At 41.7% G+C, this 18,933-nt stretch overlaps 1 protein-coding gene and 1 long non-coding RNA gene across 2 annotated transcripts in view; both read left to right on the forward strand.

Moving 5' to 3' along the window:
• Nucleotides 1-10,039, forward strand: part of LOC143779057 (uncharacterized) — a 48,265-nt gene extending 38,226 nt beyond the window's left edge. Inside the window, exons 2-3 of the long non-coding RNA XR_013216495.1 lie at nt 7,953-8,042; nt 9,946-10,039. This is a non-coding gene — a long non-coding RNA (uncharacterized LOC143779057). The remainder of the gene's footprint in view (nt 1-7,952; nt 8,043-9,945) is intronic.
• Nucleotides 10,040-10,765: 726 nt separating this feature from the next.
• SCOC (short coiled-coil protein) overlaps nt 10,766-18,933 on the forward strand; it is a 93,902-nt gene continuing 85,734 nt past the window's right edge. Inside the window, exon 1 of the mRNA XM_077279223.1 lies at nt 10,766-10,898. Within this exon, the coding sequence (XP_077135338.1) occupies nt 10,835-10,898 (64 nt within the window). The 5' untranslated portion in view covers nt 10,766-10,834. The remainder of the gene's footprint in view (nt 10,899-18,933) is intronic.

Consider the following 18,933-nt stretch of genomic DNA (forward strand, 5'->3'; position numbering starts at 1 on the left):
TGATGGACAACTTAAAGTTGTCACAGGAGAAGGCTCAGCGTTTTGCCAACCGCCGCCGCGGTGTGGGTCCCCGACTTCGTGTTGTGGATTTGGTATGGCTGTCTTCTCGATTTGTTCCTATGAAGGTCTCCTCTCCTAAATTTAAGCCTCGCTTCATCGGTCCTTACAAGATATTGGAAATCCTTAATCCTGTGTCCTTTCGCTTGGATCTTCCGGTGTCGTTTGCCATTCACAACGTGTTCCATAGGTCTTTGTTGCGGCGGTACGTTGTACCTGTGGTTCCTTCTGTTGAGCCTCCTGCTCCGGTGTTGGTTGAGGGCGAGTTGGAGTACGTGGTGGAGAAGATCTTGGATTCTCGTCTCTCCAGACGGAGGCTTCAGTATCTGGTCAAGTGGAAGGGCTATGGTCAGGAGGATAATTCCTGGGTGGTTGCCTCTGATGTGCATGCGGCCGATTTGGTTTGTGCCTTTCACGCTGCTCATCCTGATCGCCCTGGTGGTCTTGGTGAGGGTTCGGTGACCCCTCCTTAAGGGGGGGTACTGTTGTGAATTAGACTTTTTGGCTCCCTCTTGTGGTTACTAGTGATATGACTCTGGGATTGTCTTTCCTCAGTTTGGCACCCACCTGGGTCGTTAGTCCAGGGGTGTTGCTATATAAGCTTCCTGGATCCTTAGTCCAGTGCCTGGCATCGTTGTAATCAGATCCTTTCTGTTTGCTCCTGTCTGCTGGTCCGGTTCGTGCAAAATTAAGCTAAGTCCTGCTTCTTTGTTTTTTGGTTATTTGTTTGCTCTCATTTTTGTCCAGCTTGTACTAAATGTGATTCCTGACCTTGCTGGAAGCTCTAGGGGGCTGGTGTTCTCCCCCCGGGCCGTTAGACGGTTCGGGGGTTCTTGAATATCCAGCATGGATATTTTGATAGGGTTTTTGCTGACCATATAAGTCATCTTACTATATTCTGCTATTAGCTAGTGGGCCTCTCTTTGCTAAATACCTAGCTCATTCTTACGTTTGTCTTTTCCTCTTACCTCACCGTTATTATTTGTTGGGGGCTTGTATCCAACTTTTGGGGTCTTTTCTCTGGAGGCAAGAAAGGTCTTTCTTTTCCCTTCTAGGGTTAGTTAGTTCTCCGGCTGGCGCGAGACGTCTAGAACCAACGTAGGCACGTTCCCCGGCTGCTGCTATTTGTGGTGCTAGGATTAGATATATGGTCAGCTCAGTTACCACTGCCCTATGAGCTGGTTATTTGTGTTTGCAGACTTAGTAATTATTTCTGAGACCCTCTGCCATTGGGGTCATAACACATGTGCAGCATTATATGGGGCAAATAGCTGTATGGAGCATCTTATGGGGCCATGTGCAGCATTTGTGGAGCATTATACGGGGCAAATATGTCTATGGAGCATCGTATGGGGCCATAATCAGCATTTGTGCAGCATTATATGGGGCATATTTTAATATGGAGCATCTTATGGGGCCCATCATAAACTATATGGAGCATTATATGGGGCATATTTTGTATGGAGCCCATCATGAACTGTATGGAGCATTATATGGGGCTCCTGATTCAATATGGATATTCAAAAACACTTAACCTACTGATGTCTCAATTAATTTTACTTTTATTTGTATCTATTTTTATTTTTGAAATTTACCAGTAGCTGCTGCATTTTCCACCCTAGGCTTATACTCGAGTCATTAAGTTTTCCCAGTTTTTTGTGGCAAAACTAGGGGTCTCGGCTTATACACAGGTCGGCTTATACTCGAGTATATACGGTATGTATATACTGTGTATATATATATACACATATATATATATATATATATATATATATATATATATATCTAATATATTTGCTAATTGCTTTGAAGCTTACCTGTCATTTCTCTTTTCCTTGCAAAATAGGTTCTTGTATGCAAAGTTATTGTCGAAATGTTGGCAACCTTGAAATTGTTCTAGAAAATGAAGTCCCGGAGAATTACACAAAAGCACAGAGAAAAAAAGGCAAATTGGACATATTTTCACAGAAAAACAAAAAATGGGTCGGACAAAATTGTTGGCACCCTCAACTTAATATTTGGTTTCACACCCTTTGAAATAAATAACTGCAATCAATCGCTTCATATAACCATCATCAAGCTTCTTATACCTCTCAACTGAAAGTTTGGACCACTCTTCTTTTGAAAACTGCTCCATATCTCTCATATTTGAAGGGATACTTCCCCCAATCACAATTTTAAGATCTCTCCGCAGGTGTTCAATGGGATTTAGATCGGGACTCATTTCTATCCACTTCAGAACTCTCCATTGCTTTGCTTCCAAGCATTTCTGGGTGTTTATGAAGTACGTTTGGGGTCAGTGTCCTGCTGGAAGATCCATTACACAGGACGCAAACCCAGCTTTCTGACACTGGGCACTACATTGCAGCCCAAAATACTTTGGTGATCTTCAGATTTCATGAAGCCTTGCGTACCAAGCATCCAGTGCCAGAGGCAGCAAAACAACCCCAACACATCTTTTAACCTCCACTATATTTGAATGTTTCAGTGTCCTCCTGGTTCTCCTGACATACCATTTTATTTCATTCAATAGTCAAAGGATAGTTCAGGCTGACGCTGATGCAACCTGAGCCTGCAGGATAGCCTGAATTTCTTTGGAACTTGATTGGGGCTGCTTATCCACTATCCAGACTATCTTCTATTGCAGCCTTTCATCAATTTTTCTCTACTTTTGAAGTCCAGTGAGATTAACTGCCAACAATTTTGTCCATTCCATTTTTGGGGGCTTTTGTTCCAATACACACAAAGGAAATAAATATTTGCATAACAATTGCAATAATTTTCTGGGAGAATTACCTCATTTTCTAGAATAATTTCAAAGGTGTCAACACTTTCATCCATGGCTGCACATTAAGAATAACACCATTTCTGATTAAGATATGACTTGCATCCTACAATTTTCACAAGTGTTTCCCTTTGTAGGCTCTATTTCCAGTTTTCAGTTGTCTCTCAGCTAGAGTTTGGATGCATGTTGCTATGATGTCTTGCATACAAAGTACACAGAGAGGTATTCCTGCTCTTTTTTTCCTTTCTATCATACTGACATAATCAGCAACATTAGTATGAAAGACACTATACACTGTAGCTAAACAGTGTAAATGTAAACTGAGGACTGGGAGAAGCTAAAACATTTGCTTCAAAGCTGCTGCCTTATCTGTGTGTCCTCTTCTACCTGTTTATCACTCTGCTCCTCAGTAATGATGATCAAGCACTAAAATGCTCAAATGCGCTCGGTACTCAAATCGAGCAGGTTGGTTGCTCGATCGGGGTCGACTTGAGTACTGAGTATAATGGAAGTCAATGAGAAACTCAAGCATTTTTCCTGAAGACCATAACAGGAGGGAAATGGGTTAAAACAGCACTCAAACTGAATGGGAACAGCATGAGGAAGATACCTGGATTCATCTGACTTCCAGGTCGCTGCTGGGAACAATGTTGTCAGAGTATTAATCCAATTTTACGGACTCATAATAAAACTTACAAAACCAAAGATGAATGGATTTTACAGGAAAAATTTTTAGAAAACATTATTTCCTGTATATTGACTTGTACATTAGGCAAAAAAAGAGAAAAAAGCCTCCTCCACCCCTTCATAGCTGTGCCATGTCTCACCATATTTCTCCAACGCCTATGACTACAGTAGATGGCATAGTAGAGGGGGAAATAAAACTACACCCACCAGTGAATGTAATTTTAACATTATACTACCTTATCTGGGCATGTAGTATGTGTGACATGGTCAGACACATCCTGTTTAATTTATGAAGGATCGACTTTGAAACTCACAAAGCCTATGCGGATAACGCAAGTACTGCCAAAAATTAGAAGGAAGAGGGACTCCGATACACCTTGTATTAGACATAAAGGAGGGCCTCGTACACATTCTGTTAAAATTATTAAATTGTGGGACTCCTAGATTCATAATGCCTATCCATTAAGCGCAAGGGCTGCCAACTTTAGAAGGAGGGACTGCAATAAACCCTGGAAGACACGTAGAGGATGGCCTCAGAAAACATTTTTTTTTTCCCCAATTTTAAGGAGTGGGACTTCTAGACTGGTAATGCCTAATTATGGATGAGGGCTGCATTATGACCCTCTAAAGTTTATGAGTGAGGGCCACCTCTTTACTCTCTAAAATTTCTGAGTGAGGACTGCATGATGACCCTCTAAAAATTGAGTGAGGGCCGTCTGATGAATCTAAAAATTATGAGTGAGGGCGCCGGTTGACCCTCTAAAAATTATGAATGAAGGCCGCAGGATGACCCTCTGCAAATTATGAGTGAGGGCCGCATGATGACCCTCTAAATATTTGAAGCATTTGCTACATAATGACCTTGTGATATGGTGGAGGAGGAGGACAAGAGAAAAAAGAAACCATGAACCATATACCCCTTTTTGGGTGGGAATGAGTGCATGGGAATACACCAGTAAAAAAAGTAAAATTTAGATTGTCTTTATGTTCCTCTGCTTTCATCCAGTGAGGTTGAGTAGTCTGGACTCACAGCCTTGGCTTGCCCTTCACCATCAGCACCACTTCCACTTCACCACTCCTTACCACATGCCTTGTGCATTCTAAATTAGGTATATAATATATGCCTGAAAACTTTGTGGTATTAATAGTGAAAAAATAGTGAAAAAATATGTAGCCCTGAAAAGGACTTTTGTTTTTAGGTTGCAGCAGTATACCTATAGAAAGACTGTATGGCAATAAACCCTGCTTATATGCCTCTAATCCCAAACTAGCCTTCCTCCACCAGCTATCCCTACACTGAATGCAGGTAACATTGGTTTTACTAGAGAAAAGTCAGTGTGTAGCCTTAAAGGGGCTTTTGTTTATAGGTTGCAGCAGCAGTATACCTATAGAAGGACTGTAAGGCAATAAACCCTGCCTATATGCCTCTAATCAAAAAGTATCCCTCCTCCACCAGCTATCCCTACACTGCATGCAGTTAACAGTGGTTTTACTAGAGAAAGGACATTAATTAAAAATAGACCTGAAAAGGACTTTTATATTAATGGAGCAGCAACCGTATACAAGGACTGCAATAGCAATTAAACACTGCCTATATACCTGCTTTAATCTCAGCTCTCACTTCTAGATTAACTCTCCTGGAACTGCTTCCAGAGAACAGTGTGCTGAGCTTCACATCACCAGGTCTTAGGCTACTTTCACACTAGCGTCGTGCACTGCACGTCGCTATGCGTCATTTTGCCGAAAAAACGCATCCTGAAAAAGTGCTTGCAGGATGCGTTTTTTCTCCATACACTTGCATTAGCGATGCAGTGCGACACATTGCCACACGTCGTGTTGCGTCGGACCGTCGCCACCAAAAAACATTGCTTGTAACGTTTTTTGGTGCATTGTGTCCGCCATTTCCGACCGCGCATGCACGGCCGTAACTCCGCCCCCTCCTCCCTGCACCTCACAATGGGTCAGCGGATGAGTTGAAAAGCAGCATCCGCTGCCCCCGTTGTGTGGCGCTGCCCCCGTTGTGCGGCGCTTCCACAGTATGCGTCGGTGCGCCGCAACGTCGCATTGCGACGTGCAGTGCACGATGCTAATGTGAAAGTAGCCTTATATAAGACCCTATGATGCGAAGTAGCCGACCAATCACAGTAATGCCAAACACCAACATGGCTACGGCATTACCGTCTATGGCAGGCAATCCCTGCATGTTTGTTGGCTGTCTAATAGCTGTGAAACATGTGGGATGGGGAATCGAGCATGGCACTTAAAGCCCCCGCAATACTTGCTCACGTAACGAGTGCACCCGAGCACTCCGATGCTCGATCAAGTATCAAGCAATGGCAAGCACGCTTGCTTATCGCTACTCCTTACTCCTTCTCCTCACTCTTCTCCACACCTAACACCACAGTGTGCTTGTAGTCCATCTTCCTTTGCGCAAGACAGATTTCACATATTTTTTGTAGAATGGATGATGAGATCAGGAGGTGGGGTAGTGGAAGAAGTGGCTAAAAAGTGGAGAAGATAGCTAATTTCTCGTAAAAAACTGGAGGAAAAGGAGTAGCGAGTAAAAATGAAAATGTTTAATGAATAATCCACATTAAAAATAGAAAATAGTACAAAATATATATAGGTGACACACAACAAAGACAGACATACGAAGTCACAGCCACAGGTCATTCCATCATCTCATATGAAATCCAAAAGCGCAAGAATGGGTAGAAAAGAGGCCCAACCACAGGTATCTGCTAGCATATCCCGGGTCTATAAGCCAAGTGGAACTGGTAGTATGTGCGCACTAATAGGGAGATGCTTCTTACCCAAGGAGCTGAAGAAGGACCCAAGCTGGAACAAGGCTGAGAGAATACCCCAACGTGCTTTAATTAAGTCGTTTTCTCAAGGGGATGTCCAGGAACAGCCAAAGAGAACCTTATTTCCCTGCCGCCAGGTCATCTGTGAGTCACGTGTGCAGCCAATGGCAGTGCTGTAATCGGTGCCTGCACCCACCCAGTGAGCGTGCCTTGGCTGTCTTGCCCAGCCGAACATGTGCGGGAGCGGAAGGATCTCGATGCTCCTGGTCATGCGTGGCAGGCGTAGAGATGCCGGGATGCCAGGCAGCAGCGTGCTCATGTGCACCGCAGCTGCAGATCGATGCATAGGATCCCAAGACCACATGCCCAATGTATCTTGGCTTTGTCTTATTAAATTTCTTGTGCTGAAGACTTGGCAAATTATTTACAACATTGAGGGTAGATATCTGTTCAAAATAAAAACGAGTGGAAATGGAATGGAAATATTTCTGTAAAATAAAATGGATAATATAAATTATTTAAAATAATTTAATTGTTTTTCATTGAATTATAAAAGTCCATCCACACCACAATTTTATCTAAAAATTTTTTCATTAAAAAAATAAAACATTCACATTCCAGAGCTCTGTTGTTCCTCCATACCACAGCCCATATTCCGTGCCAGTCTCTTCACTACCTCTTCTGGATTTAGATGGCACCTGACTGCTGCAGTAAATCAGTGGGTGTCGATGTTTTTGGGGGGGTTTTTGAACATCCACCATGGGCCCAATTTTGAAAGAAGAAAATATAGTGGACAACCCCCTTAATGATCTCTGTGTCACTAATGGATTACTATAAAAAGCTTATGCAGTTAAGATGTGAACATGCCATGTATACTGTAGCGTTGCTCGTCAATGGTTTTCTAACATCCATGTTCAGAAATCCCTCCATAGGGATGAGGATAGCGCTTGTAAATGAAGCTCAGCTGTATTATTTATTCTGTTGACATGTAAGTTGATTTTATTCATTTCAAAACATTCATTGAAGGTTTTAGTATTTTTTTCTTTTTTCATGAAAACTGAATGACTATAAGTAGATTATCTGGCGACTGTAATGACAGTGCATGTGCCAAATGAAGGATCCTAAACCCTATCATACATTAGAGAAATAATACAATCTCTAAGTAATACCACTTACAGAGAGATCAGTTTAATACTTGAAATTATCCACATTGTCAGAGCCATATCTTTGAAAAGTGAACTGCTTGTCAGGGGGTTTGATATACAAATCTGGCCCTCATCCCAGGATTTCCCCTCCAGAGGGAACAGTTGGGCTTGAAGCAGAGCGCTACAGGCCAGCTGCTGCACTGCGATTCTAGATTATTCATCTCTGCGTAAGATTTGAGTGAATGCTCCCCTAAGAGAACAAGAAGTTATTGGCAATATCTATGAAGTCAAACTTTCCTATATTAGACACTGTACACTAAAGTCAAATGTATGCTCAAATTTAACTAATTCATTTCCATTTTCTATAAGATAGTACTGTAAATCATGCTTGAAAATTATTCCCAACTTCTGTATCGTCGGATAGTGCTTATAAATACAAGTGATTTTGCAATTTACTAATTGTTAAAATTTTAGGTAGCCATGGATAACTAAGCTGCTGTAATGCCCTGCATGAGGCAAGCGACATAACGAATCTGAAGAACTATACGAAATTTCCAATTGGAGGTATTTGCTAACATTATTAATATTACACCTACTACATATTGGGATAGGATCTTGGAGATGGGAATGCCCCTTTAACTCTCATGAACAGCTGGAAATTTTTATAAGCAGTAAATTGGAAAAGTGCTTATTTTTTACAAGCACAATCCAATAATATCCATCTGTGAAGAGAGGAATAACCCACTAGTCAATAAATTAAGACAACAAAGCCTTCCCTTGTTGTGTCTGGTTTTATCACTCATGATCACATAATATACAAATAATATAGTGTTTGTGTGCAGGTGCATACCAGGGAGTTTTTAGGTCTTTAAAAATATGGATCTTGGTGTCTTGGATATATGGCACTATCCTCTTGTCTTGGGTGTTGCTTCCATTATCATGTCACACTCCTAAGGTGCAGCACAGTGGCTCAGTGGTTTACCGGAATTGTATCTTTACAGCCCTGGGGTTCTGGGTTAAAATTCCATCAAGGACCACCTACCGTATGCATAGAGTTTATGCGAGGGTTCTGTGGGTTTCCTCAAGGTACTCCATTTTTCCCCATGTTCCAAAGACATACTGTTAAGGAATTTAGATTGTGAACCATACCGGCAACAGCGATGATAATTTCAGGAAACCATGGCGCTAGATATATTCTGCCACCGATATGAGTCGCCCGCCTGAGCCGTGGGGTACTCGGTACTAGGTACCATCTTAAAGGGAATGTCACGGTGGCTGCGACACGGTCCGTGGCCCTGGGCACCCAATTAAGTCTTTTAGGGGTTTGATGAATAAAGTTTGTGTTCGTGACACCACCTGTGGTATTCAGTCAGTAGGGACCGACGCTGCTTAAAGGGGTCCTCTGGGGTGATGGTATGGCAGCTAGATGGTATAACTTCCCACAGGTGAAGTAGGTCCCCAGGCTTCACGGTGTGTAGATGGTAGATGGTGAGTGGTGTAGTAAAGAATGAGGACACAGGTTTGAAGTCTCTTTACCTGGATTATTGAAGGCTTCAGGCAACCGCAGCTCAGGGCACCAGATCACAGGACAGGAAGGGTCCGGCTGGCTTGGAAATTAATCCAGAGTCCCCTTTACCAGGTGGAGATCAAAGCCTTCCTCCAAGTGCGGTAGTGTTGTAGTCCCTTACTGCCTAAGGCTTCTAATAAGGTCCTCAGAGTTCCTTTCTGTCCCCATAAAGGATAGGACACAACCTGTATGACAGGTGAACTGGGCCTTTTCACAGCGTCTCTATCATGACCCGGGCCCTATAGATATCACTGTGTCTCCTGGGTATCAATGCGGACAGGTGATGTACAATCCAGCTGTCCTGACGGTTTCAACTATGCCACTATAGAGTTCAGCATGGCCTCGGTCTTCCAGCTACCGGAATCTGCACTAGCCAGGGAGGTAGCCACTTCACAGCTCTGCTCCACTGGTGTTATTCTCCTGCGCTTTCTCTCTCCTGCACTCCTTCTACAAGCTGTTCGTTCTTTCTTAGTTCTCTCAATCCTGGAGCTGTAGTACCTCTGACTACAGGCCCCTTCAGACCTTCTGACACTCTATGTCTTTCTGTTCTCGTCTCTGTCCTCTGACAGACTCCTCTCTCTGCTGTCTGGGACGAACTGTCTGCTTTCCCTCCAGACCAGAATTTATTTATAGGGGGTTCACCCTTAATCAGGGTATAGAGCTCCCCCTTCTGGCCTAGAGTGTGAACGTGTTGAATGTAGTGATTACCTGGTGAAAGATATCCTTCATCGCTTCCAAGCGTGACATCACTCTCCCCGTGGAGAAAGCAATGCCACTGTGACGACCAGGTCCCTGGGGCGTCACAGATGTACATAGGTGAGATGTGCCTGAAAGATGTGAGGATAATTCTGAGTACAAACAAGAGAAGATAGGTTACTCACTACTTTCCCTTTTCTATAGGTACCAATGGACTGTCCGTGGTCTGTATCCACTGAGCAGCAAGAATTTCTTTAGAGGCTTTCTACTGCAAACTTCCACTTACCGTTTTCAAAATGTATGTATTAATATACACATAAAAAATTGTGTTTAAAGGGATCCTGTCATGTCAAAAAACGCTATTAACCTGCACCTATAGTCTTTATCTGCAGGTTGACAGTGTTCTGAAACTGTCTGGCCGCTGTACTGGAAGCCTGGATGCCTCCAGGAACTGAACTTCCTCTCGACAACCTCGCACTATAAGTCAAAGAGGCGCGGCTTCAGTAACTGCTCAGTTCATAGCGCCGCAGCACTCACTGACAGCTCGCGGTGCAGTGCATCAGTGTAGAGCCAGACAGCTTTAGAATGCCATTGATCTGCAGATTAACCTCATATATGCAGGTGAATAGCGTTTTTGACATGACAGTTTCGCTTTAAGGTCAGGTAACTCTTTCAAGCATGAGGTCATTCACATGGATCCTAATGAAGTGCATATGGTACGGACAAATCGTTTTGAAGTTCATTTATGTGTTGCGTGTGTATTTTGGATAGAGTTAATTATTATTTTCTAAATCATTCTATACATTTGTGGCCTGTGTCTTCGGCATATGAAGAAGCATAAAGAACACAAATAAAGACATTTCCAAACAGCAAATATTGTGGCTTAAGGAAATAATTAGTTGTAGACTTTGGACCTAGGAAGTGCTCAGAGAGATCGTATTGCTTAGCAATAGGTGCTCGTCCTATGGGGAGAAGCAGTCAGCCTTTGTCAGAAAGTTATTAATGATTTAACTCAAAGTGTCACATGCTAAGTGTAAAATGCCATGTGCCAGGTAGTGTATATAAAGACAAAGCTGGATGAAGTGTGGCACATATGGATTCACACGTAGAAGACATAGACGAGATGTTTATCAATGTTTCCTTAGAGGACAGCACAGGTAGGATGTTTTCTTTATGTCCAATAAATAGAGGATTTTATAGAAGGTGCGTATTTGTGCAATTGCATTGATGCAACTTTTCATCTTCCATACTTTACATTTTCATTTTCATTCTTCACAGCTTAGAAGATACAGTATATTGTGCATGCACTTTGATAATACAGGAAACACAGTCCTATTGGTTTTTTTGTGTTACCAGTCTATGCAACATTAAATAATTGATAAGCAGTGAAATTGCTGATTAGAACTGTACACTATATAGTGATTCCGATAATAATAATAAGTCGTCTAACATTTGAAGATTACCGTTATCAAATATTACCATTATTCTATTTCTCAACACTACATTTAATATTTCAATATCTCTTCCATAGACCATTGTAATATGTTAATATGGCATATTACCTATTGCTGCTAAAATGTTTAATCCTTCGAGATCACCAAATAAGGGTACGTTAACACTGATATTTTTGCTGTGGAAATTGAAGAGGATCCGCTTCAAAATCCACTTCAAAGGCTGCTTCAAATAATCCTTAATTTCAATGGAAATTCCACATTGCTGTTCATAGTGGTACTTTTTTCTATAAGGTTTTGAAAACCTCATTGAGGTGAAAAAGTAGTAAAATGTCCCTTCTTTAATGCAGATTCCTTGTGGAATCATCCATTCAAGTAAAAAGGCTTTGCAATATCATGTGAAAAAAAAATTTAAGCCACGTAAAAACTCTTCAAAATTTGTGTGAACATATCCTGAAGGGCTAAATGTAAATAAACGCAAGATGATTGTTGGTGGGATGCAGTCGGACTGTTTAAAGAAGCAGTATTTTAGTGCAGACAGACGTCCGTATTACTCGTGCGAGGATCGCATCGCAGTCCTTGGACTGGCCATCGGCTCATCTGACCTGAGCATGACAGCTTGTATTTCTGTGGTGCTGTCACGTTCAGGCCAGTCCAAGGATTGCAATGCGACCCTCGCACAAGTAACATGGACGTGCAACCCTCGCACAAGTAACATGGACGTCTGTCTGCGACCTTTGACTTTCAAATACTGATGTAAAATACTGACCAAATACTGAATGTGTGAATGTGGCCAAAGACAAAGCTCAGTTGGACTTATCATAAATTATAACCTAAACTTTACAATTTAATATCTCTGCAATGGAGAGAAAAAAATAATAAATAAAAAATATGTTTTATTCAGCTCTGCAGCCATTATTCCATGATGTGGCCAGTTTAACTTGCACAAATTGGTGATAGGTCCTTTTTAAGTATCAAGACATAAAATAAAACCTTCTAATCCTTAGATGGTCTTAAAATTAAATAATAACAACCTCAAATGAACATTTTATACTTTGTCATTATTTATTTACTAAAACCAAGCCAAAATGCAGATACCCTATGAATCAATCATGTTTAGTAGCAACAACTTGAAGTACGGTAATTGTTTTCTGGATTATTTTTATCAGTTTTTAATATCGTTCTGAAGGAATATTGGCCCATTCTTCTTTATAACATTGGTTAAGCTCATTCAGGTCAGTGGGCTTTCGTGTATGCACACCTTTAACCCCTTCCCGACATGTGACGGAATAGTACGTCACATGTCGGGACCCCCGCTTTGATGTGCGCTCCGGCGGTGAGCGCACATCAAAGTCGCGACATGTCAGCTGTTTTTTACAGCTGACATGTGCGCGCAATAGCGGCGGGTGAAATCGCGATCACCCGCCGCTATTAACTAGTTAAATGCCGCTGTCAAACGCAGACAGCGGCATTTAACTACCGCATCCGGCCGTGCGGCCGGATATGAGCGCATCGCCGACCCCTGTCACATGATCGGGGGTCGGCGATGCTCCTCCATTGTAGCCATAGAGGTCCTTGAGACCTCTATGGTTACTGATTGCCGGTGGCTGTGAGCGCCCCCCTGTGGTCGGCGCTCACAGCACACCTGCAAATCTGCTGTGTAGCAGCGATCTTATGATCACTGCTGCATAGCAGAGCCGATCGGGCTGTGCCTGCTTCTAGCCTCCCATGGAGGCTATAGAAGCATGGCAAAAGTAAAAAAAAAAAGTTTTTAAAAATGTGAAAAAAATAAAAAAAACATAAAAGTTTAAATCACCCCCCTTTCGCCCCAATCAAAATAAATCAATAAAAAAAAAAAAAAACCTACACATATTTGGTATCGCCGCGTTCAGAATCGCCCGATCTATCAAATAAAAAAAAGCATTAACCTGATCGCTAAATGGCGTAATGAGAAAAAAATTCGAAACGCCAGATTTACGTTTTTTTGGTCGCCACGACATTGCATTAAAATGCAATAACGGGCGATCAAAAGAACGTATCTACACCAAAATGCTATCATTAAAAACGCCAGCTCGGCACGCAAAAAATAAGCCCTCACCTGACCCCAGATCACGAAAAATGGAGACGCTACGAGTATCGGAAAATGGCGCAATTTTGTTTTGTTTTGTTTTTTGCAAAGTTTGGAATTTTTTTTCACCACTTAGGTGAAAAATAACCTAGTCATGTTAGGTGTCTATGAACTCGTAGTGACCTGGAGAATCATAATGGCAGGTCAGTTTTAGCATTTAGTGAACCTAGCAAAATAGGCAAGCAAAAAACAAGTGTGGGATTGCACTTTTTTTGCAATTTCACTGCACTTGGAATTTTTTTCCCGTTTTCTAGTACACGACATGCTAAAACCAATGATGTCGTTCAAAAGTACAACTCGTCCCGCAAAAAATAAGCCCTCACATGGCCAAATTGACGGAAAAATAAAAAAGTTATGGCTCTGGGAAGGAGGGGAGCGAAAAACGAAAACGGAAAAACGGAAAAAGCTCCGGGGGTGAAGGGGTTAATTCCTTCCCGCCACAGCTAGTTTAAGAGTTTCTGATGGACAGATAGACTTATATGGGTCATTTTCCAAATCAAAAATGGACATGCCTCCATGATTTTTTGTGGACACATGATCCACAACAGAACATGGACATGTGAACAACACCATAGTCTTTAGCTTTTTCACAATAAGTACACATACTGGACTTGTCAGGAGTGGGCATATGAAACTGGCTAAGGAGACAAGCGTGCTCCATTCCTGGCAGATGATGGATGTGTTATTCAGCTATCATCTGCCTCTAACAGCAGCGGGTGGGTCCAAGCTCCGCTCTCTGCTGTTAACAGCTCAATGCTGTTGTCAATCTGTTACCGTGGCATTAATAGAACACGGCATGAGGGCGTGCCATTCTAAGCACCCATTGGTCACCATGCGAAGTGATCACTGGGTGCAGATAGGTTTCTATGACAGACAGAAGTCTGCTTAAGACCCCCATGATGGCCATAAATGTGCTTCTATGTGAAGTAGCGTGTAACAAGAATTCATGGAATGCATAAAAATAAATGGGATGAAAACAATGGGATGCATTAAAATAGGCAAAGATGCTCATCATGAGAACATAGTTTTGCCTCTATATGAGTCACTAATGCAGCCACACTTAGAAAACTGTGTACAATTGTGGTCTTTGGTGTATAGGAAGGACATTGCTGAACTTGAGCAGGTGCAGAGAAAAGCAACCAAGGTTATTAAGGGAATGGGTGCACTGCAATACTAACACAATGTGCAAATATATGACAGGACGGTACAGAACTTTATCTAATAATCTTTTTACCCCTATGACTGCAATGGTGACAGGGGCCTCTTCCACATCTATAGGAAAGGAGATTTCATCATAAGTACAGAAGGCAATTCTTTACTATAAGAGCAGTGGGAATATGGAGCTCTCTGCCACATGATGTTGTAATGGTTAATTCACTGCAAAAATTTAAGAAGGGCCTGGATGTCTTTCTTGAAAAATTTATTATGACAGGTTAGGAAAACTAGATTCTGTGATGGAGCATTGATCCAGGGAACTTGTCTGATTGCAGTATATAGAGTTGTGAAGAAATGCAGCCATATTTTGGGGCTGTTGGCTACTACGTATTTTTCGGACTATAAGACGCACCGGACTATAAGACGCACCCAGGTTTTAGAGGTGGAAAATAGAGAAAAAAAATATTTGAAGCAAAAAAATGTGGTAAAATATTTAGAAACATAAATAACATACTATTATATGTGTTGTTAATATATATAATAGTATGTTATTATGTTGGAAGCTGCGGGTAGAAGATGGTGCTGCAGCACCAGTGTGGTGTCTGTAAAGTACTATATGAAGATGCTGGAGGGTGAGTATAAGAGTGAGGGCACAGGGCTTATATTTTCCTGCACTGAAAACTAATACTGGTGTGTTGCTTTAAGATCCCATTGGAGAACTATAACTCCCAGCATGTCCTGCAGATGCTATGGCGTGCTGGGAGTTATAGTTCACCACATGAGTGGCAGAGTGCTTTATTGTGCGTTGTAAAGACTAACCTTTTAACTGTGCCAGCCAGCCACGCTGTGGTGAAGTAAAAAGCTGGAGCATCCCATGACCGCACAGGGTCCTCCCTCTTGTTGCCTCTCCACAGCACAGGTCATAAGAGGAAGCCTGCAGATTCTAGTACGGTGTCTGAAGGACCTGTGATGACATCAGAAGAGGGAGGGCTCTGTGCTGCCATGTGACGCTCCAGCCTGCCTACTTCATGACATCACACAAGTCCGTATGCTTCAGCATCCAGCACAGCCAGGCAGGAATGCGGTGATCTAGTCTCCCCTGGCCCCTGCTGCTGCCCCCTCCTCCACCAGACACAGATCTCCCCAGCTGCTGCAGGAATACAGCGCTGGGGAAACCATGTGTGTCACTGCTTAAGTGAAGGACTATTCAATGGCTGCTCCCTGCTCAGCTGACAGGTGGGCGTGGAAGCAGCTAATGAATATTAACTGCACTTTAATCATCGGGATCAAATGGTTTCCCCAGCACTGCAGCCAGGCAGCGGGGACATTTTTCAGCCTCCTGTGAATGGAATCACAGTGGATCCCACTCGCCGCTGCCCCCTCCCCATGTGGTACATCTGGACCATAAGACGCACCCACACTTTACTCCCAAATTTGGAGGAAAAAAGTGCGTCTTGTGGTCCGAAAAATACAGTAGTCTCTTTTCCCTGCATGAGACATCATTAGAACTGCAGAAGTATTGAATTGTAAAGTCCTCGGCAGCAATGCTCCACCGTATCTTCATCTCCTGACCCAGCTGCTCTGCTCTTTCCCACTTTCAGGGACTTTGCAGTGAAGTAGAATTGTAGCTATAATGATGACTCATGCTGGGGAAAGAGATTTCCTGTTTCTACATAGAGCTTAGAAGGATTCAGCTACTCTGTTTTTAATCATGTGATGTCATAGATCTAATGGAGAAGAGAAGAATTAGCTGGGTAGAAAGGCAAAATGAGCAATTGAAGGTACACAGAGCCATATATATAATATGATTATTGCAATATACTGTATTAAGAAGATAAACACGCTGATGGGAGTGCTTCTTTAAAAGTATGTAACTTCCCCTCAAAGGGCTGAAAAAGAAAAAATGATTTAAAAATATATAGAAAAATATAGAAAAATTCAAATTAACTACTATACAATCTCTTAGTTAAATGATAATAAAGATATCTACATTTTTTGCAGTACTTGATCTAAAAAGACTAGTTAACGAAACATATAACCATTAGCAATGAATAAAGCTGGAGGCTGCCGTATATGCTACGAGTAGTAAACAAGTATACATTTCAACAACTTTGCTATAAAGAGCAAAAAATCATTGCTCACACCATTTCTATACTGAACCTACAATTATGATGAATGGAGCATTATCGAGCATGCATGGTCACTGCCTCGTACAGCTTCTCATCACAGGTAGATCCATTATTATGGTGGTATGTCAATAAAAAGTGACACAAATGTTAAGACAAGAAGAAATAAAAACAATGCTTCAGTTGTTTCACTAGCGAGGTAAATCAAGGATGGCTGACACCAAAATACAAAGTTAGGAAATGTTCTACAAGGATTTTGCAAAAATATGAATGTAGATAACCACATCTTCCATGCATAGTGTCATGCATTAGCTTATCATGCCATGTGAGCTTTTTTGTTTAATTTGGTGCAACGTTTTTGATTATTGACCTCACATAAATTAGCATTGGCTGTATTGATAAATCTCACTGCAGTCATTCCAGCAAATGCAGATTTTCTAACCAATGAAACCATAAACGTATGTCTAATCGGATTGAATTATCACCATTTTTTATCATAGATTTTCATTTCTTCAACTTCTATAAATATGCATATGCAATATAAGTTATATTACTACAGCAATTGAAACAAAATGTAATCAGAAAGAAAGAGAATGCAATCAAAGTAAGTAATTAAAGGGCACACATCTCATAAAAGGGAATAAGCATGAATAGAAGTCCCAATGTTGTAAATAGATCTTAGACATTGAAAAGCTGTGAATCCAGATAGAACTTCATAGGCAGAACCAAAATATATCTCACATCTGACACAAATTAAGAGGTATGCATCAATGTTCTGATCATTGCTGAAATGACGCATGTTTAAATTGTGTGACACTATCTATGCTGTGTAGTAGACTAAGAGCAGGTGCGATTGGTCGGCGTGCGATCGCACAAAACATCTCACCCGGACCCATGTTATGCTATTGGACTATGCACATGCACGATTTTTTCCCAGACAGTCTCTGTCAGAGGAAAAAAATCAATTCATGCCCGAATTTGAAACAATATTCAGATCACAGTCGGCTATGCAAGACAACGTGCGCATGGAAAATATTGGACTGCACTCAGATGACATCTGAGTTCAATCTGATTTCCACAGCCTTGCAGAATGGAGAGTATGGAGTAATTTTCTTCTCCAACTTCTCCTTATTCGAGAAAATCGGAGCACACTGTGCTGACACTCTGATCAGAGATTGGTCACAGTGTCATTTGCATCCAATTCTCTCGGATGAGAGAATATACAATGTGGCCGTCTGCACCTGCCCTAATAATGACTACAATTAATGCCGGACATTAACAATAGTAATCTTATTAATACCAGAGCAAGTTCTCTGCCGCTGGAAATTTCTTTTCCTCTTATAAGTGATTATTAATATTACAGTGCAGTCTTCAGATTACTATAAAGCTGGAGTCACACACAATGTATAAAAAATCTGTCCGATTTTGTCTGCTGAGAATCGCACAAATGTTCTCCGTATCGTGATCCGTATCTCATCCGTGTGCGATACGATGATGCTTTTTTTTTTCACAAAAAACTATCCATGTGTCATCCATATCTCATCCGGATGGCGAGATTTTCTCGCACACTTGCAAAATGAGCAAATAAAGGATCCCTGGCCTGAAAATCATTACAAAACTAATGTTGGGCCCTATTTATTGGCTCAAATACAAGTCCCCTCCTCCTTGCTTGGCTTGGTAGTTTTTGCTGGTGTATTTTGTGAGCTGATTTGTCTGCAACATGTCATATAGGCTAACCTTTAACCACACTGAACAGGTGCTTTTACACTGGGTTTGTCACAGCGTTTTGGGGCACCTTACCCAGTGATTGTGGATCTGAGGAGGCGGAGAAGAATGTGGGTCCATCCACTTATGAGGAAACGGGTGTCAAAAGGCCATTTTCATTGTCTCTACACTTCACTCCGCAGCCATCCATACAAATTTTACCAATATACTCGAATGACCTGGCCACATTTGATATTCTTCTTGAGACATTGCGGCCTGGTATCACCTATAAGGACACCTTGATGCGCAAGGCTATTCCCGCTGAGGAGCGGCTTCTACTTTACGGTATGTTCAAAAACTGTATGTTTCGTATGTATTTGATGTATTTTATACACATACATTGGTTTTTTTGCCAGCTTATTTTAAAATTTAAACATGCGATAATTATGCCTTTCATATTACTTGCTCATTGTATTTATGCTATGTTCCCTAGGCATTGTATACCTGCTGTAACTTGTTGAGGCAGGGCTTAGTTTGCACTCTCCATTGTAAATGTTATGTTGGCGTAACCTTTGTATGATGATGGCTGGATATGTCTTAACGCTTTTTTATTTTTTCTTCTAGCTTT

This window comes from Ranitomeya variabilis, chromosome 1 (assembly GCF_051348905.1).
Source record: "Ranitomeya variabilis isolate aRanVar5 chromosome 1, aRanVar5.hap1, whole genome shotgun sequence".
Lineage (NCBI taxonomy): Eukaryota > Metazoa > Chordata > Amphibia > Anura > Dendrobatidae > Ranitomeya > Ranitomeya variabilis.